The sequence below is a fragment of the Orcinus orca genome, chromosome 16 (genome assembly GCF_937001465.1).
Source record: "Orcinus orca chromosome 16, mOrcOrc1.1, whole genome shotgun sequence".
NCBI classification, from domain to species: domain Eukaryota; kingdom Metazoa; phylum Chordata; class Mammalia; order Artiodactyla; family Delphinidae; genus Orcinus; species Orcinus orca.
The window spans coordinates 47,017,629-47,036,764 of record NC_064574.1 but is presented as its reverse complement, the minus strand read 5'-3'; the positions used below and the strand labels follow the sequence as shown (position 1 = coordinate 47,036,764).

Here is a 19,136-nt window from a genome sequence, read left to right as displayed (position 1 = left end):
TAATGTTTCTGAAAAACCCCCAGTGGATGCAGTTCATCTAGAAATGTGGTTCCTTCAACCAGTCCGTAAATCTTGCATCGCTCTCCTTCAGGCCTGCTGGGTACCCCTGTCTTTTTTGTAACTAAAGGGACTGTTTCAGTCTACATGAAGCCAAGCCCCAAATCCCGTGTTAAAAAGTGTCAGGGGAGTGCAAGCTGGGGAAGGCTTTCTTCTTTCTTTTCTGTGAGCCATCCCAGTTTCTCAGGTCAAGGGTTCTTTCCACGAATGAGGCTCAAAACTCATCGTCTGCAGAGGTCGATGTTGCCTCCCCTCAGGTCGCCTGGCTCAGTTGGCCTCTTTGGTTTTTCTTGTGCATCCGTCACAGCCGATAGAGCAGAGACGGGCTAGATCCTTGGGGGTTGGGGGGAAGGTAGGCACCAAGCTGTCCACTCCTGGAGGTCCCCAGGCCAGCCCAGCCGAAGCTGCAGTCAGTGGCCTGATGGGGGAGGGCACTTCCAGAGGGGGAGCCCAGCGGGAAGAAGTGGGGGGCTTCCTCCAGAATGGGACCAGAGCCCTGTGAGTGCCCTGCAGGGGCCGCCACCTGCCAGGGTGTGGGCAGGAGCCCTCACCTGTGTGAGGAAGTCCGCCCAAATCGAGGAGGCCAGTGCAGAAGCCCTCACATCCCCAGGCATGCACACCTGCACTGGCATGAGCCCGGCAGCCCCTGGGAGTGACTGTCAACCCTGGTATGTCGGTCAGAGGTGAGGCTGGCCGGCATTTACACGTTATAGTTTGCTCCTTGATGAACCTGCTGTTGTTGTGAAAGATCATCCCACCTATAAAACAGGATTTGGCAGCCATGCACGAAAGGTACCATCTCTCCCCTCAGTGGTCACTGTCAACTAAGTGTCGCTGTCTGGAGTCGCTTGGTGACTGAAGGGGACCGAGTACCTAGAAGGCTTGGTGACCCACAAAGCATGATGCCAACACGAGATGCTCCCAGGCAAAGCCCTACGTTGACATTTTGAGATTAATAGTCAGTCTCCTCCTCTTTAGAGATATGACATGTAGAGTAAAAAAATATTAAAAAAATAAATTAACTTATACATGCATTAAAACTCTTGAGTGAAACGTTTATACAGAAGATGGCTTTATTTTGTCTGTTATGCAAGTTTTAGAACCAGGGTTAGGTGAGAAGGAGGCGCCCCCTCTTGTGTGTGTGTGTGTGTGTGTGTGTGTGTGTGTGTGAGAGAGAGTGAGTGAGAGAGAGAGAGAGAGAGAGAGAGAGGAGAGGCTGTATCATGCCCTTGGCTGGCACGGCGGGAGAGTACTCACGCACAACATCTAATTTTCTAGTAGATCAAAGCCTAAAACCACCCATTAGTGAATGACGGGTGTGGTTTCCTGTCATCTCTGTCATTAAGGAAAACCCAAACCAATTATGCAATATTTTGGCTCTAGGTACTGCATTGGGCAAAGTAAAACCTTAAAATAAACGTAGGTTGGTTTTGTTATGTGTGGCTTTCCTCCCAATTGCCTAAAGAAAGTAGGTTTTCATTAAGTGGGTACAGCCATGGAAATACAGATTTGCATGATGCTTTGACGTTACAAAATTCTGGTCTCAATAGTCTTCATTTAACATCATAATCAGGGCCATGGCCTCTCCTGGGTCCGGCAGCAGCTCTTATACAAACGCTGCATCCCCTGACGCTCCACCTGCTTCATCCAGAACAGATGCAAGTGGACGAGGTGCTCACAACGGGGACAGATGAAAGGGTCTCCTGGAAGCAGGAGGCGACCCGGGCTTAATACCCCAGGAAAGAGGAGCCTGCCGACTGCCAACTCCTAGCATTTATGTGAGCCCTCGTGTTTTGCTCTTTCCATCGACCTTACTAATTTGTTATTCATTGCCAACAGCCTCAAGGGTTCCAAAAGTCTCCAGTCATCCAGATTTAATCTGATTCAGCCTACAGCGTTGCCCAATGTTACCGTAAACGACTAGTTGTTTGGTATAGTTATTTTCTTCAGTGGAAACGTTCAGGTCATCTTGTGTTGACAGAACACAGGCAGGAGCTCCGAACTTTGTCCTCACTTTCTCCACCCCAGCCACGGGGGCGCGGGGGTGGGGTCTCCTTGCTGTTCTTCATACATGCCAGACCCTCTCCCACCCCAGGGCCTTTGCACCTGCTGCTCCTTCTGCCTGGAATGTTCTTTCCCTCATAGTTTACTTCCTGGCCACCTTTAGATCTTCGGTCAAATGCTACCTGCTCAGGGGGCCTTCCCTGGCCAACTCTCACACGTGAACCCTCTTTATTTTTCCCCTTTTGTGCTTTACTTTTATCCATGGGGCACATCCCCTTCCCGTGTATTCTATGAATTGCTTTATTGTTCTCTGTCTGCTGGCGTCCGCTGGAGTGAAGCTCTGTGCAGGTGGGGACTTTGTCTGTTTTGTTCCCAGCACCTGGCACATCATAGATGACCATAGACTTTGCTGGATGGATGAATGAATTCTTTCTTTGTAACACCAGTACCACCACTGAAAAAAATAAGTCCTTTTCTGATAAGTCACCCTTGTCATTGCATATTCATTCATCCATTTATTCAAAACACATTCTCTCCCTATCTGTGTCAGGCAAGGCCCTGTGCTGAGCCCCGTGAGGATTTCATCAGTGCTTAGAGCATGATCCTAACCCTTGTGCATGAAGATGAACAAGTGCTTTTGAAGTCTGCCTCTGCCCTTTCGGAGAAAGCAGGAGGTCATGGTGGCGACGCTATGCCCTGGCCGCAGCAGGACCCTGGTGCCAGCCCAGCTCCTTCCTCTTGGGTCTGCTGGTCTGTGATGCTGCAGTGCATTTGTTTCCTGGTCTACACATGGCATGATGCTGCTTGGGGGAAATGTTGTCACATGAGGTCCTTTAGATTTGCCTTTCTGCTCAAAGCATGGCCCAGGGTCAGGGGGCTTGACAGAAACGCCCAACCTCCGGCCTCCCCCAGACCTGCTGAGTCAGAGTGCAGACTCACAAGACCCCCCAGAGATTCAGGTGCACATTACAGTTAGAGAAGCACTACCTTAAGACTCAAGAGGGAGTTTTGTCCCCAGCACACAAAGGACAATACATGGGCTGTAGCCGGAACACGTCACAAATAAAACCAACAGACATTCATTGAGAATCTGCCGTGCCTAAGGCAGTGGGGTAATACATTTTGGTTTAGGATCACACATTCCTGCCCGGGGAGTCGGGGCCCAACATTCAGAGCATCTAGCAAATCAGTACCTAATGTGTTATTTATGTGATGGATCCACCAACATAGTTAGCGATTCTGATATTAACTCTAGATACGGCTTAGCTGCCCAGGAAGGCAATTTGGTCCTCGCTGCAAATACTGAAACCATGCGGGCTTGTCTCTCAGCCTGTCCTGCGTGTGTTAACACAGGCAGGAGTAGTGATCCCACAGTCCTATCAGTAAAGACGGGTCTGGTTGGGTATGCTGTGATGTCTGGGCCATCTGAAATAGTTTAAGCTATAGACAAACAACAGGGACCTACTGTGTAGCACAGGGAACTATATTCAGTGTCTTGTAATAACCTATAATGGAAAAGAATATATATGTATAAAACTGAATCACTTTGCTGTATACCTGAAACACTGACTGTAAGTCAACTATACTTCAATTAAAAACTAAAACAAAAATAAATAGTTTAAGCTAAAACATCTCTAGGATGGAAATGAAAGCAAGAGACAGAACAAGACATGTAATTACATGTATTCTCTCTTTTGAAAAATCAGGGACGTCCTGCCGTTTACCTTGAAGTTGCCTTATGCCATTTCAACAGCCAAGACTGAGGCTCAGCTTGAAGAACTAGCCCAACTGGGACTAAGTAAGTGGGTGCCCCTGCCCGGTTTCTCTTGATGTGAAAGCATGGAGCAGAGCCAATGGCAGACGATACATCGTTGCATCAAAAAGCAACCCTCATCTCCATGGTAGAACTCCATGAGGCCCTGAGTCACACCTTCTGAGAGTCTTTTTCTAAGTCAAACGTCCAACCCGCTCTCAGAGGCAGGTGCCGAGTTTGCCTGAGTAGCCCACGAATTCTCCCCAGCATCTCCCGTCGATGAGTTTGAGCTCCCCAAAATGTCCAAGTCTTAAGGTGAACCTCTGTCATGGGTCCTGCCCTTCTGTGGCATCTTGCTGGGGAAAGGCCGTGCCTGATGGACAGGGAAAGCCAATGCAGGCACCTCGTGTGCATGAGTTTTATTCTAGAGGAACACACGGTATTGATGGCATTTCTGTGCTTTGAGGAATTTGACAGCGCAGGCTTCCAGAGTAACATCTGTCTCAGTTCCTCTCTTGCTCGGTTCCGGCCCTGGTGTTCTGGGCCATGTCCCTTACGCCGCCGTGTATCCTCACTCTGGCCAGCTGGGCGCTCGCTTCCCCTCCTGCCCCTTGCCAATGCCCCTCAGCCCAGCCCCGTGGTGGACGGTGGATGGCAGGGGCTCAGGACACACCACTCCCCCAGTGTCACTTCTTGGTTCTGTTGCCCTGGGGAACCCGTGTGGGTTTAACTTTCACAAAAAATGTTTTCCTCCTCGATGGGAAGGGGGAATTCTCTTAAGATTTTGGGGCTTCAGTCTTCAGATAGATGAACAACCAGGCCATAGTATTTGAGTTTATATACCAGTAGATAGTATTTGAGTTTGGGATTCTGAAGTGCAACTACCAGGATTCCAAGGACCTAGGAAACTGTGATACTTGACCCAGCAAATAAGAAATATATGTGTCCCTCCTTTGGCCAGTTTGCCCCTAAATCTCAAGAACTTGTTCTGAAGCGGGTACCGTTGCCAAGAGAGCCTACAAAACGCATAGAGAAGCCCGGAGGTGGATTCACATTCCCCTCCGAAACTTGGTTTCCAAAGAATTGCCACGTGCATCTGAGGCCTGTCTGATGGGCAGCTGGGTTTCAGGATTGGGAAATAGAATCCAGGTAAACATATCAGGGCCGCATAAATGTTCCCGCTGAAAAGTCACACCATCTCTGCCACCGAGCTTTACACACCTTTGGAGAGAGTTTAAAACATTTCCTGAATTTAAGAGCAGATCCTCCACTAGATTATAGGCCTCTTGAGGACAAGCGCCAGGTCTCCGTTTCCTCTGGTGACCTCCATCCCCAGGACTCCTGGTTCAGGGGTCAGCCTGCTGTGTGTGCTTCGTGCCAGGGCTCCAGGACCGCAGTATCAGGGACAGCACTCGTGCCCTGCAGAGATCGAAGCAGAAAGAGCTCGCTCTGGTGGCCGCTCACCGGAGGCAAATAAGGTCTCATTCAGAGATATTCCATGTGTAATGGTCAACGTGCACCTTATCCATTTCGTGAAGAGACAGCACTTTAAAAAATTCTGTACCTAATTTATTTGTTTGTCCAACAAGTCTTTCTGGAGGGTCCGCTATGTGGCAGACGCTATGTCCCACAACAAGGGTTCAAAGATGCATAGGGTCCCTCCCTCTCCCCCACTCCCCAGGTTTAGTCTGCATGGGAGGAATACATAACATGGGAACTAAGTGTTCTAAGTTTGTAAAGTCTTACAACGGTGGCAGGGGGAGTCTAAGGAGGACGCAAAGGAGGCGAGAGCTGCTCTACACTGGCCAGTAGAAATAGATGTAAGGCAAGCCAGTGTGTACCTTTAAATTTTCTAGTAGCCGCATGAAAGAAAATTAAAGGTGCAATTAATTTTTACAATTTACTTAATGTGATATCTGCAATGTTATTTCAGTATATCATCCCTATTTTTTAAAGTATTGATCAAATATTTTACCTTCTTTTTTTCATGCTAAGTGTTTGAAATCCAGTATGTATTTTATCCTTATAGCACATCTCTATTCAGGCACTAAATTTTTGTCAGAAGTACATGGATCTGTATTTAGATTTCGTTACATCTACAATTGAAAAAGTAGTTTCATATAAAGTTTCACATACTTTAGAGTTTCCCAGTAACTGAATTGTGTCAGTTTTTACATTTAAATTGATTCACCTGAAATAAATGGAAAATGGAGCCCCTCCGTTTACGAGCTGGATTTCAAGCGCTCACTGGCCACAGGTGGCTGCTGGCTCCCCTATTGGACAGCACAGACCTAGAGGGAAGGAAGGATGAGAGAAAGCGGGCAACACAAGTCAAGGTCAGGCATGTTCACAGCACAGACAGGACAGGGCCAGGGCTCCCAGCCTCAGCCTCTCCCCAGGCCCCTGTGACCAGCCATTCTGGGCCCTCGGGAAAGAAACACAGTTTCAGCAAACACAACAAGGCAGAACTGTAGAGACAAGAACCTATTCCAGATGGAAATTACAACAGGTGTTCAGCACCACCACTGCCTCCCTCGATTTGTGTGGAAAACGGACCCGTCTGTCAAAGGGCGCCCAGGCAGTACGGCTGCAGTCAGCGACGTGCACCACTCCAGAGTGCTGAGCACCGATAGTCAAGGCCAGGAGGTTGTAGGATTTGGGAAGGATGGGCAGCAAACCACAAAGATGGACGGGCGAACTTGCACTTAACCTTTGCATGAGCTGGCTGTCCTGTTTTTTGCTGATGGGACCCATGAGTGTATTTTTCCTCCTTTCGGGTTTTAATGCTGAATGTGTCAAACCCAAGGCAGATTGTGTAACGTCCGCCAGGCCCAGCTGCTGGTCCTGCCTATTAAAGGGGAACTGCGGGCCCCCTGCGGAGGGCACCCCGGGAGAAGGAATCAGAAAGGATGCTGCTGCTTAGTGGGAGGACTTTGTGGAGCAAGTAGGGAGTCCCACGGCCTTTTCCAAGCTCGTACTGTAACCACCCCAGTTCCTTTTTCCTCACCTGGGGAAAGGCCTGGCCGGCTCAGTGCCACAGCCAAGCCATCCCACAAGGGCTTTGAAGGTGAAAAGCCTCCGGAGCCTTCCCAGGAGCCGGCAGCTGGGCCTGGCAGCATTTCCACCCTTTCCAGTAAAGGAATGCAGTGAAAACAAAAACAAAAAAAAAAAAGAGAGAGAGAGAGACAGAGAAAGAAAGAAAGAAAGAAAAACACCACACTCCAGTACAGCAGCGCCTCCCCTTCCAAAGCTGTGCATTGCCAGGCAAGTGTGATTTTTTGTGAAGGACTGACCGAGTGCACTGTATTTACATTCTTGTGTTCACTGATAATGACTTTCAGATTTTTGGAGCTCTCCAGCTGACAACAAACCCCCAAACCCTCCACCTCCCCATAGGCCTCTCTCCTCCGACGGTGTGGGTCCTGCCTCGCGTCAGCTCTGCCTTATAAATGGAGTGCATTCTATAAAAACCAGGACGCCCTCGGAGCTGGAGTGCAGCCAGACCAACGGAGCCCTGTGCTTTATTAATCCTCTGTTCTTCAAAGTGCACAGCCAGGAGCTCGGCGGAGGCCCGAAGCGGCCCTGCACCCGGACTCCCCCCGACGCGAATGGCACGGACAGGCCTCGGTCCCCCCCACCCCGGCCCCCGCCCCCCGCTATTAATAGTGTGCACGGCAGCCCCCAGCTGTCCGGGCCCGCGGCCGCCGCGAGCATGCCGGAAACCGTGGCCCATCACCAACACGGCGACGGAGCTCGGCTTGGAGCGAAACCAACCCCCGTCCCTCCGCCCCGGCTCAAGAAGCAGGCGTCTTTTCTCGAGGCGGAGGGCGGCGCCAAGACCTTGATCGGCGGCCGGCCTCGCCCGGAGCCCGCGGCGGGCTCGGCCGGCGGCGCAGGTGGAGCCCCGGCGGCGGTGGAGGCGGTGGAGGAGGAGGCCCCGCGGGATTGCACAAGGGCCCGACCGGCCGCCGCCCCTGCATCCCCATCCCGGGCCCCGTGGCGCGGAGGCCGACAGAGGCTGAGTGACATGAGCATTTCCACTTCCTCCTCCGACTCGCTGGACCTGGACCGCAGCATGCCCCTGTTTGGCTACGAGGCGGACACCAACAGCAGCCTGGAGGACTACGACGTGGAGAGCGACCAGGAGACCATGGCCCCCCCCATCAAGTCCAAGAAGAAGAGGAACAGCTCCTTCGTGCTGCCCAAGCTCGTCAAGTCCCAGCTCCGCAAGATGAGCGGGGTGTTCAGCTCCTTCCTGACCCCCGAGAAGCGCATGGTGCGCAGGATCGCCGAGCTGGCCCGCGACAAGCGCACCTACTTCGGCTGCCTGGTGCAGGACTACGTGAGCTTCCTGCAGGAGAACAAGGAGTGCCACGTGTCCAGCACGGACCTGTTGCAGACCGTCCGGCAGTTCATGACCCAGGTGAAGAACTACTTGTCCCAGAGCTCGGAGCTGGACCCCCCCATCGAGTCGCTGATCCCCGAAGACCAAATAGGTGAGTACCCACCTTGCCTTAAAAAAAAAAAAAAAAATATATATATATATCTAATCGCTTATATGTGGAATCAAAAAAAAAAAAAAGACCCAGGTGAACTTATTTACAAAACAGAAAGAGACTCACAGACATAGAAAACAACCTTACGGTTACCAAAGGGAAAGGGGGGTAGGGATAGATTAGGAGGTTGGGATTAACAGAGGCACATTGCTCTATATAAAATAGATAACCAACAAGAACTTACTGTATAGCCCAGGAAACTATACTTAATATTTCATAATAACCGATATGGGAAAGGAGGCTGAAAAAGAAAAAATATATATATATATCTGTATATCTGAATCACTTTGCTAGACACCTGAAACTAACATGACATTGTAAATCAACTCTACTTCAATAAAACTACAACAAATATATATATATATATCTCTGTAGCCTGGCAGGACAGCGCATCCTGTGTTAGTTCTCTTGGATGGAGTTTTCTCTGGAGTTCAAAACAGCAACACACTGCAGCCCCTGGGCTGATTTGAACTGGAAACACAGCTTCTTGAAGGAGACTTCACGTTATACCTGACTTGGCTGCTGTGCGCCACGCTTGGACGTGTTTGGGGTGGGGGGTGACCGATGGAGCAGCAGATGGGTCTGTTCAGGGACGGAGCTTGCCTTCTGAGGGTCCGTTAGCCCACCTGATTTTGTGCTGTGTGTGTGACACGACTGTTGAGGGTCTCCTGAAGGTGCGTCTCTGCAGGTTGTGTGCAAGGAAAAGGCGTTTTTTGCTGTCTTCTGAGAGGCGGGGGGTTTGCGCTGCTTTGGTTGGGAAGTGCCCTTTTTACCCTCAGAAGAGGGCAGAGCCCACGGTGTGCAGCTGGGTGAGTTTCCACAGGGAACAAGCCCCAGCCCAGCAGAACATGACAGCATCCAGAGCCCCCTGGGATCCCCGCCTTGTCCCCCTTCTCCCCAGAGGGTAACTGCCTTGCCGGCTTCTCATCACAGAATTCAGTAAGTAGCACTGTGAGGGAGTAAGCAAAAAAAAAAAAAAAAAAAATCAAATGGACAGGTTGGTTTGTGTACCTTTACACTAAGTCACATATTTGGAGGTCACATGAAAGGTGTTTTCTCCAAAGTCAAGGGGAAATACTTTCTTTATAACCTTGTTGGAGGGCTGAATTGCTAGTGGTTACTTTGGCCAAGGGAAAATTGAATTTGGCAAGCCATCTTTTTTTTCCAGGGCGAGAGTGTTAAGGGATTTTTTTTTTTTTTTTTTTAACTTCAGAAGATTGACTCTGAAAGGCTAGTTTCAGAGACCTCATTGACTGGGCACAGCAGCCAGAAGGGCTCCCAAACATTTGCAGGCAGTTCGTAAAGCAAAACCCCAATTTCTCTTTCTGATTGGGTCCGTTTGACGAAAGGAGTAAACAGTGTGTGGTAGCAAGTGTTGTCTCTCTGTCTCTCTCTCCTTCCTTCTCCCTCTCTCTCCTTTGGGTTTCAGCAGCTTTTTGATTTTCTCACAAAGGAATCAAAGCCTTGTTTGTTTTCCTATGGCTTGTGCCTGGGTTGATGGGGCGTGGTTAGAGCTGGGCTGCTGGAGAGAACGCTGGAAGGAATGTGCCCCAGGATATGCCTTAGAGATGGAAACGCCTTCGGGACAACAGAATAGCCACCCAGGCCCCCTCTGTCCCCGCCCCCCAGAGCCTGCCTCTCAGAGGAGACCCACTCAGACCCCGAACCGGCAGGAGCAGCTTCCTCTGCGGGCGCTGATGTCAGCCCTGGGTTATGTGGCCGGCAGCGCCAACCAGCCCACGGAGAGGAGGCTCCTCCCTGGGGAACCAGGCCTTCCCTTCCTTCTCCGCCGATGCTGTGATCACCAACAGAAGCGCCCGTCCCAGGAAGCTCTCCTGCCAGCTTCTTTGTGGGTGAAGTTCAGAGAGGGTACTTGCTCTTGGAGCACCAAATCTCCTTTTCTCCAAAAACAAATTTGAATTTGGCCAGCAGTCTTTGCTGCAGACACTTTGCTGCTCCGGAAGGATGCAGCTTTCAATTTAAAATCTAAGGTCGTAAGGAGAAGGGAAGCTGACGTCTAGGGCGCCCCTAATTTGAGCCAGGCCGCCTGTCCAAGCGATGGCAGTGGGTCCTGGCCTCAGCCCAGTGAAGCAGGCATCCGTGTGCCATGTAGCAAGGCAGGGCTCTGCCAGGTGGAGCGGGGTGTCCCAGGGCCACGCCGGCCAGGAATTAGCCCGTGCAGCTTCTGAACTTCCTTCTGTCGGATTCAAAGGCCATGGTTTTTGAACCTCACCCCTCTCGCCTGCTGCGGCCTATGTTCATATTTTCTCATCAGAAATTAAGGGGGATAAGGTGGGATTGACAGGTACACGCTGCTGTATTTACAATGGATAACCCACAAGGACCTACTATATAGCACAGGGAACTCTGCCCAATATTATGTATCAACCTAAATGGGAGAAGAATTTGAAAAAGAATAGATACATGTATATGTATAACTGAATCACTTTGCTGTACACCTGAAACTGTCACAGCACTGTTAATCAACTGTACTCCAATATAAAATAAAAAGTTAAAAAATTTTTCTCTTAATAAAGATAAAAAAATAACAAGAACATCAAATGTTCTACAAGGGAAAAAGAAAAGAAATTAAGAGGATTGGAAAACTGTTTAATTATGTTATACACCTAAAATGAATATGGTATATGTCAATTGTATCTCAATAAAAATTAATTTAAAATTTAATTTAAAGGGGAATTAGAATACAGGCTTACCCTCAGTGGAGGCAGCTCAGACCGAAGCTGCCTATGGAGGTGTAGGTGTGCCCAGCCCGAGCACTGCCTCACTTTTTTATTGGTTCGTTTTGGTTTTTTAAGCTTTTGCATTAAAGCAGACACTTCATCGTATCTGTTGCTTCCCCAATGAAATCATTATTCTGTTTTGAAAAGTGCAGTGAACGTGCTGGGCTTTTGAAATTAAGAGGAAGGCGAGCCAGAGCAGACAGTGACCCGAGGAACTCATCATGTGCCCAGCTGGAGGGAAGGATGTGACCCTAATTATTTGAAAACCAGTCCCTTTAAACGTGCACATTTAGATTAGGACCCTGGCAAGAAAATGGACTTAGTCTAATTGTCTGCTTTACATATTCCTAAATGAAGGGCTCACTAGTTTACTAAAAACCTACTAATACAGTGATTCCTTTAAACCTCGTAACCAGCTCAAGGTTGGTACATTTGTGTAGATTTTGTTCACATTTTGCAGATTCAGGAATGGAGGCCGAGATGTATAAAGTGACTTGCAGAGGGTTATGCTGCTGGTAGGTAGGGGAGCTTGGATTCAACCCCCATCTCCTCTCGCTTGTCTGCTCATTCCCACCAATCTCACTTCCTGGGAGGTTGTAATTCACTTTGAATGGATTCACTTGAATGCCACCCCCAGAATTCTAAGCCTCAGATTTGTTCAGAACAGGTGTCCACTGATGCTCCGAAGTCTTTTCAAGAATGCCACTTGGGTTTCTCTGCTTCAGAAAAAATCTAGTCCTGTCCTCCTTTCCCACAGCTTCTGAGGGAGAGAGCTCTGAACTAGGAGGTGGGATTTTAAAGCCTAGATTTACAGAATTCCATCCTGAAAACAAGGAAGTTGGAGGAGGTATTTCACTGGTTTAACCCACGTAGAATTAGAACCATCATTCATCTGCGAAAAATAACCATGTGAATGCACGTATATATGCGTTTAGTGTTTCGATACAGTGCTAATCTTCTTCAGAGAGTGGTTCTTCAGTTGCATAGAGAAAAGCCAGTGAAAAAACTGAATCGCCCTCCCCCACTGCCACTTTGTCCATGTGCTCTTGTCACAGCCCTGTAAGTCAGCACTTTCTAGGTGAGAACAAAATGATAAACAATCTCAAAGATGAAAAACTGCCAGTCTAAACGGTTGTGTCCTATCGTGGAGAATTTGAATTCTGTTTAGACCACTCTTTAAAGCACTGCCACGCAAAGCCCTGACATTTAGAGGTTCTTCAGTAAGAACCTCTTGGTTGATTGACATCAGCTTTGCTCTTCTGATTGGAGGATGAGATGAGTTCCCATGAGAGCCAGCTCTTTCTTGATTCCAGGGCCACTTACTGTGTTTCCCTTGTGGGGACCACTCCACCCCCGACTCTACAAAAGTGGTACATGGAGGGACAAACAACTGCTTTAACAAAGTGTGTACACTGCTTGGCATCTTCCTGAAAAGCCCAGGATCGGTGACGTCATGGACAGAGTGAGGTGTACTCACCACCAGTGTGTCCAGCCCTGTAAGGTACTGACAGGTGCGACATCACGTATTATCCCAACACGTGCTGCTCATTGGTGGGTTTTCACATCACACCACTCTTGCTTCAGTCTCTTTCAGCCAATGGGAGAACTTAGTCCAAACTTGCTGGTCGTGAAATCTACACTTTGCAGAACTTGTTGCATTTTTGTGGTTAGTGTTTTGATTTTATTCAAGCAAAAGAAGTCTTACTTCTGATTTGATGTTAATCTTGGAAAATCCCTCTGTTTTCAAGTCTTGTTTCAAGAAAAACAAAATTTTTCCAACTCCAAAAATGTTAGTAATCCCAAATTTTCTATTTCATTCAAATTGCCCATAGATGATCAACAAAGATACAAATAAGCCAACTGTATTCCTAAAAGTCAATAATGAAAAACAAGACAATATATTGTTTTACTTTCTTTAATAGCTGTCAAAATGTGTATTTTCTCTGAAGAGCATTTCAATTATTTGAAGAAAAAATATCCTTAAACACGATTCCAACATATTTCAAAGAGAACATCAATTTACTTATGTGTGTGTGTGTGTGTGTGTGTTTAATAGAGAAATGATACTGAAATGTGGTTAATCACCAGAGAGCATAGCATGAATAAGAAAGGAGATCTGAAGTCATTCCTTAGACGTTAAACAATTAAAACTACTTTGCTTCAGATCTTCTTTTTTTTTTTTTTAAATGAAAGTTGTGGCCAGAGAGGCATATTGGTGCCAAGTTGAGATTAAAACCTTGACTCTGACTTCTGATCTAGTCCTTGTGTCCATATCACCTGCAAGGAGTCAGTCTCTTTGTACGTTAACAAAGGGTAGAGAGAAGGAGAAAGACTGACCTCTTGCAGCATAGAAAAAGAATGCCTATAGTATTTTTGAAAATTAGTTTAAATAGATAGAAGACCGCAGCAAGAAGCCCCTCTTATTCTCCATGGGGCATCATTTGTTGTATAATTTTTACTTCAGGGCGTCAACATTGGGTTCATTATGTCATATCAAGTAAAAGAAGGTTCACAGCCCTAGAGTTAAGAATCTCTGCCCAGTAGTCGCTGTCTCTGTGATGCTCTGAGCAAGGGAACCGTCAGAGAGCTCTGCTCTTGAGGTGGGGAAGGGGGACGGCGTCACAGAGTGTGAGGCACACGGAGGTGTCTGTGCTGGCGTGTTTCCTGACTCTATCCCTGGAATCTGCCATCTCGAGAGAGAGAAGCACCTCCCTGGCAGGGAACGCCCCCAGGCGAGAGAGGACTCCACATGGGAACTGAGAGCTGGAGCCCAGGCACACTTGAAGGGCCAGGCGGACTGAAAGGGAAGCATCAGAATCTTTGTCACTGTTTCCATGACTCTGCTCCACAGAAAGGATGGCTCTGATTGGCTGTCCTGGTGAGGCCAGACCCCACAGAGGAGCCCTCATCCTCCTGGCCTCATCCCAGCCTTGCCTGGTTGGCCCAGCCTCCCAACAGGGACTACATCCTGCAGGGCCAGCCCTGCTCCCGCCACGGACACGGCGTCCATGCGGGAGGTTCTCACTTATCATCCAGGCCCAGGGGCTTCTTTGAGAAACCGGAAGTCACAGCCCACCGCCTCTGTTGAGTAGAGAGTATGTATTAAATGCATCCTGTGTTTTTAGTAGAACCAAGTGACAGCCTCCACAATAGTTTAAGAACACTTTTATGCAGAGGATCCCTTAACCCCCCTTACTGCCTCGGGAGGCCCCGTTTAGTATCCTCAGGTTTATAGATAAGGAAACAGAGCCTAGTGCCCTCAAGCCAGGATGCATGTAGGGCCAAAGCCAACTCCTGTGGAGGCCTTCCTGCCCCTCCTGTGGCGGTCACCACACCAGAGGGTCCTCCCGTCCACGTGACTCCTCAGTGATGGTGTCAGCCTGGATCACCAGCCCAAGGCCGAGCTTGCCAGATCTCTGCCGTATAAAAACGTCCCCCCCGGGACTTCCCTGGTGGCACAGTGGTTAAGAATCCGCCTGCCAATACAGGGGACACGGCTTCGAGCCCTGGTCCGGGAAGATCCCCCATGCCGTGGAGCAACTAAGCCCACGAACCACAGCTACTGTAGCCCGCGTACCTAGAGCTCGCGCACTGCAACGAAGAGTAGCCCCCGCTCGCCGCAACTAGAGAAAGCCTGCAAGCAGCAACGAAGACTCAACGCAGCCAAAATAAATAAATAAATTAAAAAAAAAAAAAGTACTCCCCTTTCCGTAGTCTGTTCTTCGGAAGGAGGCCCCTAGCACTGTTCACACCCAAGGGATGAGGGTAGAATTAAGTCCCAGGTCCCTGAGGCCGGAGGGGCTGCATAAATTATTTAGAATTGTTCTGTAAGGAAGCTGGGTCTCTTCTCCACTGCCTTCATTTTTAACAACCTTTTACTGGAAGGCACTGAAATAACTCTGGTGAATTTCGTCCATAAAACATTGCATGAATGTAGCCTATACGTTTACAGCATGCCCTTCCTAGAAGCCCACCAAAACGAACAAAAATATACGTGAATGATCGACCGCCACCCCAGTGCTTGTCATTTTTATTTTGATCGTCTCTGCTGGGCTGATGGGATCTTCCTTTAAGTGATAAAGCATCCTTTATCATTCATTATTTAAGCGCCGAAGGATGCATTGCTGACGACAATCCTTAAAGCAAACCCCGGTTACAAGACATCCCTGCAGGGGCCTCTGGTGGCTGCCCCACACCCGAGCAAGGGGCTCCTCTCTAGAGTCACACTTTCTGGATTCTGCAGGGCTAAGGAGAAGAAACATAGTTTTCATGTAGCCACCCCAAGGAAGGATTTTCAGTTCCATTCAGAGGTCACTTGTGGAACACACGCTACATGTGGGCCTTGGGCTCAGGGCTGCAGGCAGCTCACCTCAGGTCTGGTGTGCGGAGGGCTTCTCCAGGAGGGAGGTCATGTTTGCTCTGTGCCATGCATTGCAGACGCAGCAAAGAGCTCCGAGGATGCAGCAAGGGGGAGCTGTGTGGGGAGGCAGGCAGGCAGGCAAGGCTTCCTGGGGATCCCTGTCATCGGGGGACATGAGGAGGCTGCCGGGCACAGGGAACAGTGTGAGGAAAGGTGCAGAGGGCCGTTGGCTTCAGCGAGAGCGTGGGCTGCTCGTTCGTGGGGATGTGGCAGGAAGAAGGGATGGAGGGCGAGTCAGGGTCCATCCCTAGAGCTGCCTGAGCCTTAAAGGTGCTGGAGAGCATTTTAGAGAGATCGCCCCAGGCAGGGTAAGAGTCACACTCTTCAATAGTCGCTCCAGCCCAGGTACCCGCCAGTCAAATCAGACACTGGCCAAAAACACCTGAGGATCCGTGTGACAGGCCGGGTGCCAGGGGCCTGGAGTGGGCACACACAGGGCAGGGGCAGCAGCGTGACCCAGGCCCTCTGCAGCTAGTTGACCAAAAAGTGTTGGTGATGAATTAAACCCACCCTTCATCCCACACGCCAGCTCATCTGCAATGGGGCTGGGGGCTGTCTGTTCCCATCGCTCTGAGACACACAGCTGCCCAAGACACTCAGCTCATCTGTGGTCTTGAGCTGTGAGATGGGGTCGGAATGAGGTAGTGACAAAACACTGGGAGTTTCAGGGCAGGAAGACCCCGAGGGCCAGACTTCAGATCCTCTGTCCTTGTACCTGTGGATGGGAGGGGCTGCAGAAGAGTCGGAAGACAGGAGAGAGAAAGGTGTACACTTGTCCTTTGGTATCTGAGGGGGGTTGGTTCTAGGACCCCCGTGAATACCAAAGTTCGAGGATGCTCAGGTCCCTTATATGAAATGGTATAGTATTTGCACAGAACCCACGCACATGCTCCCTATACTTTAAATCATCTCCAGATTGCTTTTAATACCCAAAACAGTGTAAATGCTATGTAAATAGTTGACCACGTACAGCAAATTCAAGCTTTGTCTTTTGGAACTTTCCGAATTATTTTTTCCGGAATATTTCCATCCACAGTTGGTTGAATCCACTGATGTGGAACCTGCAGATACCAGGGGACTGACTGTACAGGAAGCCAGGCGACCTTTCTATTCATCAAACCAAGTAAACCACAGTTAATACAGAAAAAACCCAAACCAAACCAAACAGGCCTGAATCAGTAATCCTGGTGTCCTTTATCAAAGACATACACTTCACCGTGGAAAGGAACAGAGGGAACCAGTGACTTTTGCTCACTTACTAGGTGTCAGGTGCGTACGAGGTGTTCATTATGTAGGTCTCCCCCAGTCCTCCCGACAGTCCTATCAGGAAGCTGTGAGTGGTCCCATTTTACAGATGAGGAAGCTGAGGCCTGAAAAGCTCATCTTCTTCCCTCCAGGCCGCAAAGTAGAAAACCGCTCGTTTGGAGTTCACATCTGACCCGAGGGCCACTGGGACACAAGGTGGTCTGTCTGCTTTTCATAATTAGTTTGTGCAGAGGGTTAGACAGGTGTTCCTGTGGCCACCTGGGTGTCACATCTCAGCTCGCTAAGAAGGGTGAATACATTTCCCAGATGAAAGGTAGGGGGTGGAGGGGACAGGGGGTGGTTTAGAGTAAGTGCTCAGGCTGGACTGTGGTTTTATTTTTTTTTTGCGGTACGCGGGCCTCTCACTGTTGTGGCCTCTCCCGTTGCGGAGCACAGGCTCCGGACGCGCAGGCCCAGCGGCCATGGCTCACGGGCCCAGCCGCTCCGCGGCATGTGGGATCTTCCCGGACCGGGGCACGAACCCGCGTCCCCTGCATCGGCAGGCGGACTCTCAACCACTGCGCCACCAGGGAAGCCCGAACTTCGTCTTTTGTCAAGCAGGTTGCGACCCCCTCCTTTTGGAGATCATGTTGTTTAGACTCTGGGTTCGGTTAGAGTCCCTGGAGAATGTTGAATATTATTTTGTTTTACTTTGACAACCGGTCAGGTTCAGAGTGCTCCTTCTGTCTTGCCTGCCATGGGGGAGGAGTCGATGGTGGTTCAGAAGTTCCAGGCGGTGACGGTGAGAGAGGTGAGGTGAGGTCACATGGCCAGAGTCACTGAGAAAGATGGAGACAGTCGGGCTGCCAGGCCGCTTCCTCGCACCCTTTCTAAGACACGCGCCTTCTCTGGACTTCATCTTCTGGGCTCTCGCGTCCCCTACGGCAGCAGTGGGTGAGCAGAAAGTGTTCAGATGAGCTGCTGAGTGATCCTGTCCTGTGATGGTTCCTTGTCTCAAGTCTGACTTTCTCTGGAATCTCTGTCCTCATTCCTAAGAGGGGGGCGATCCCTTCACAGCACCAGAAACCGACACATTTAACTCTTCCTGTAAATCACGGTGTTGGGTCACACCAGGGCAGGGATCTCCAAGCCAACGCTCCTTACTCTTCCCTTCTGTGGCTGAGCTTTGGGGCCAGTTGATAGGATCTCTATAAATATTTTCAGAGAATGTATTTCCAGTTGGTGATTCAGTTAGCAATTGGTTTCTAATATTCCAACTGTTGTAGCTCAGACAGTTCTCCAGTATCTTCTTGTTTCTATGTTTGTAATTAAACACAGGTGACATAACCAGAGTTCTTGGGTTTGAATCGTCGCTACCCCTCTTGCTACCTGTGTGGCATATCTCCCTGGGGATCAGTTTCCTCATCTATAAAATAAATCATCGTCCTTCCACCATGGGTTTGTTGGAGGATCTGAAAAGTCAGTGCATGTAAAGTGCCTACAACAGCATTATTCTTGGGTTTAAAGCAACCGGAGATGGTAGAAAAAAACAGACAGTAGTAATTTATAAGCCACGTTGACCGATGTGTTCTTACCTTTTGTTCTGAGCTAGCCCACATTCTGAAAGATTTTCTGTTCCTTTTGTTTCCTAAAATCATTTTTCCCTCTTGCTACATGAGCAGAACCTTTTTTTTCCTATTGGAGAGAACGAGTTGGGTACTGGGTTCCTGTCCCTTGGCCTTTTTTTCTATTCATCACGTTTATTAAGGATTTGTGGGGGTAGAGAGGTAGTTAGGAATAAAGTCCTGAAAAAGAATGCAAAGAGACCAGTCTTCCTTATTTCTAAATTACGGCCTTTAAAAAACGTACTAAGTTTGTTTTTGTTCATTTGGGGTTTTGAGGGAGTGGGCACATGGCAATGGGTTGTAGGTTTCAACCCTCCTAGCAGATTTCCACAGCCCCATTTGCTCCTAAGGGCGGAGTTTATGGCACAAAGGCCAACGTCCCTTCCCTGGGGACGAGGATGCGTTGCTCAGGGGACCCGCTCAGCCTGCCGATGACGAGCTTTCTGCTCTGTCCCCGGAACAGCACACAACCTTTTGGAGATGACTTGTGTGCGTGCTCTGACCCAGAGGTGACCAGCCTTGCCCGGAAGTTAAAAGTTGCCCTTGGGGCTCAAGGTCTCCAGAGATGGTATCTTGCAGACTCAGCTGGTTGTGTCTGGAGCAGCAGTGTGCTCTTTCTCACGGAATGAATCTTCTGTTGTCTGAATTCCATTTTCTGAATTCCATTGTGTGAGTATATCCTTGCATCCATGCCACTGGGATGGGCCTTGGGTGGTTTCCAGTTTTGGACTGTTA

General features: G+C 49.2%; 1 protein-coding gene and 1 long non-coding RNA gene across 4 annotated transcripts in view; one reads left to right on the top strand and one right to left on the bottom strand.

The window, feature by feature from the left end:
• Positions 1–19,136, top strand: part of RIN2 (Ras and Rab interactor 2) — a 98,717-nt gene that overhangs the window by 66,218 nt on the left and 13,363 nt on the right. For all 3 annotated transcript variants that reach the window (XM_004270414.3, XM_049699108.1, XM_033429395.2), the window contains 2 exons: positions 3,768–3,859; positions 7,156–8,310. In XM_004270414.3, the coding sequence (XP_004270462.2) occupies positions 3,768–3,859; positions 7,156–8,310 (1,247 nt within the window). The remainder of the gene's footprint in view (positions 1–3,767; positions 3,860–7,155; positions 8,311–19,136) is intronic.
• LOC117201526 (uncharacterized) lies at positions 3,853–7,157 on the bottom strand. The gene is made up of 3 exons (XR_004483593.2): positions 6,006–7,157; positions 5,790–5,910; positions 3,853–5,233 (listed from the first exon to the last, which is right to left on the bottom strand). It is a non-coding gene; the product is annotated as an uncharacterized LOC117201526 (long non-coding RNA).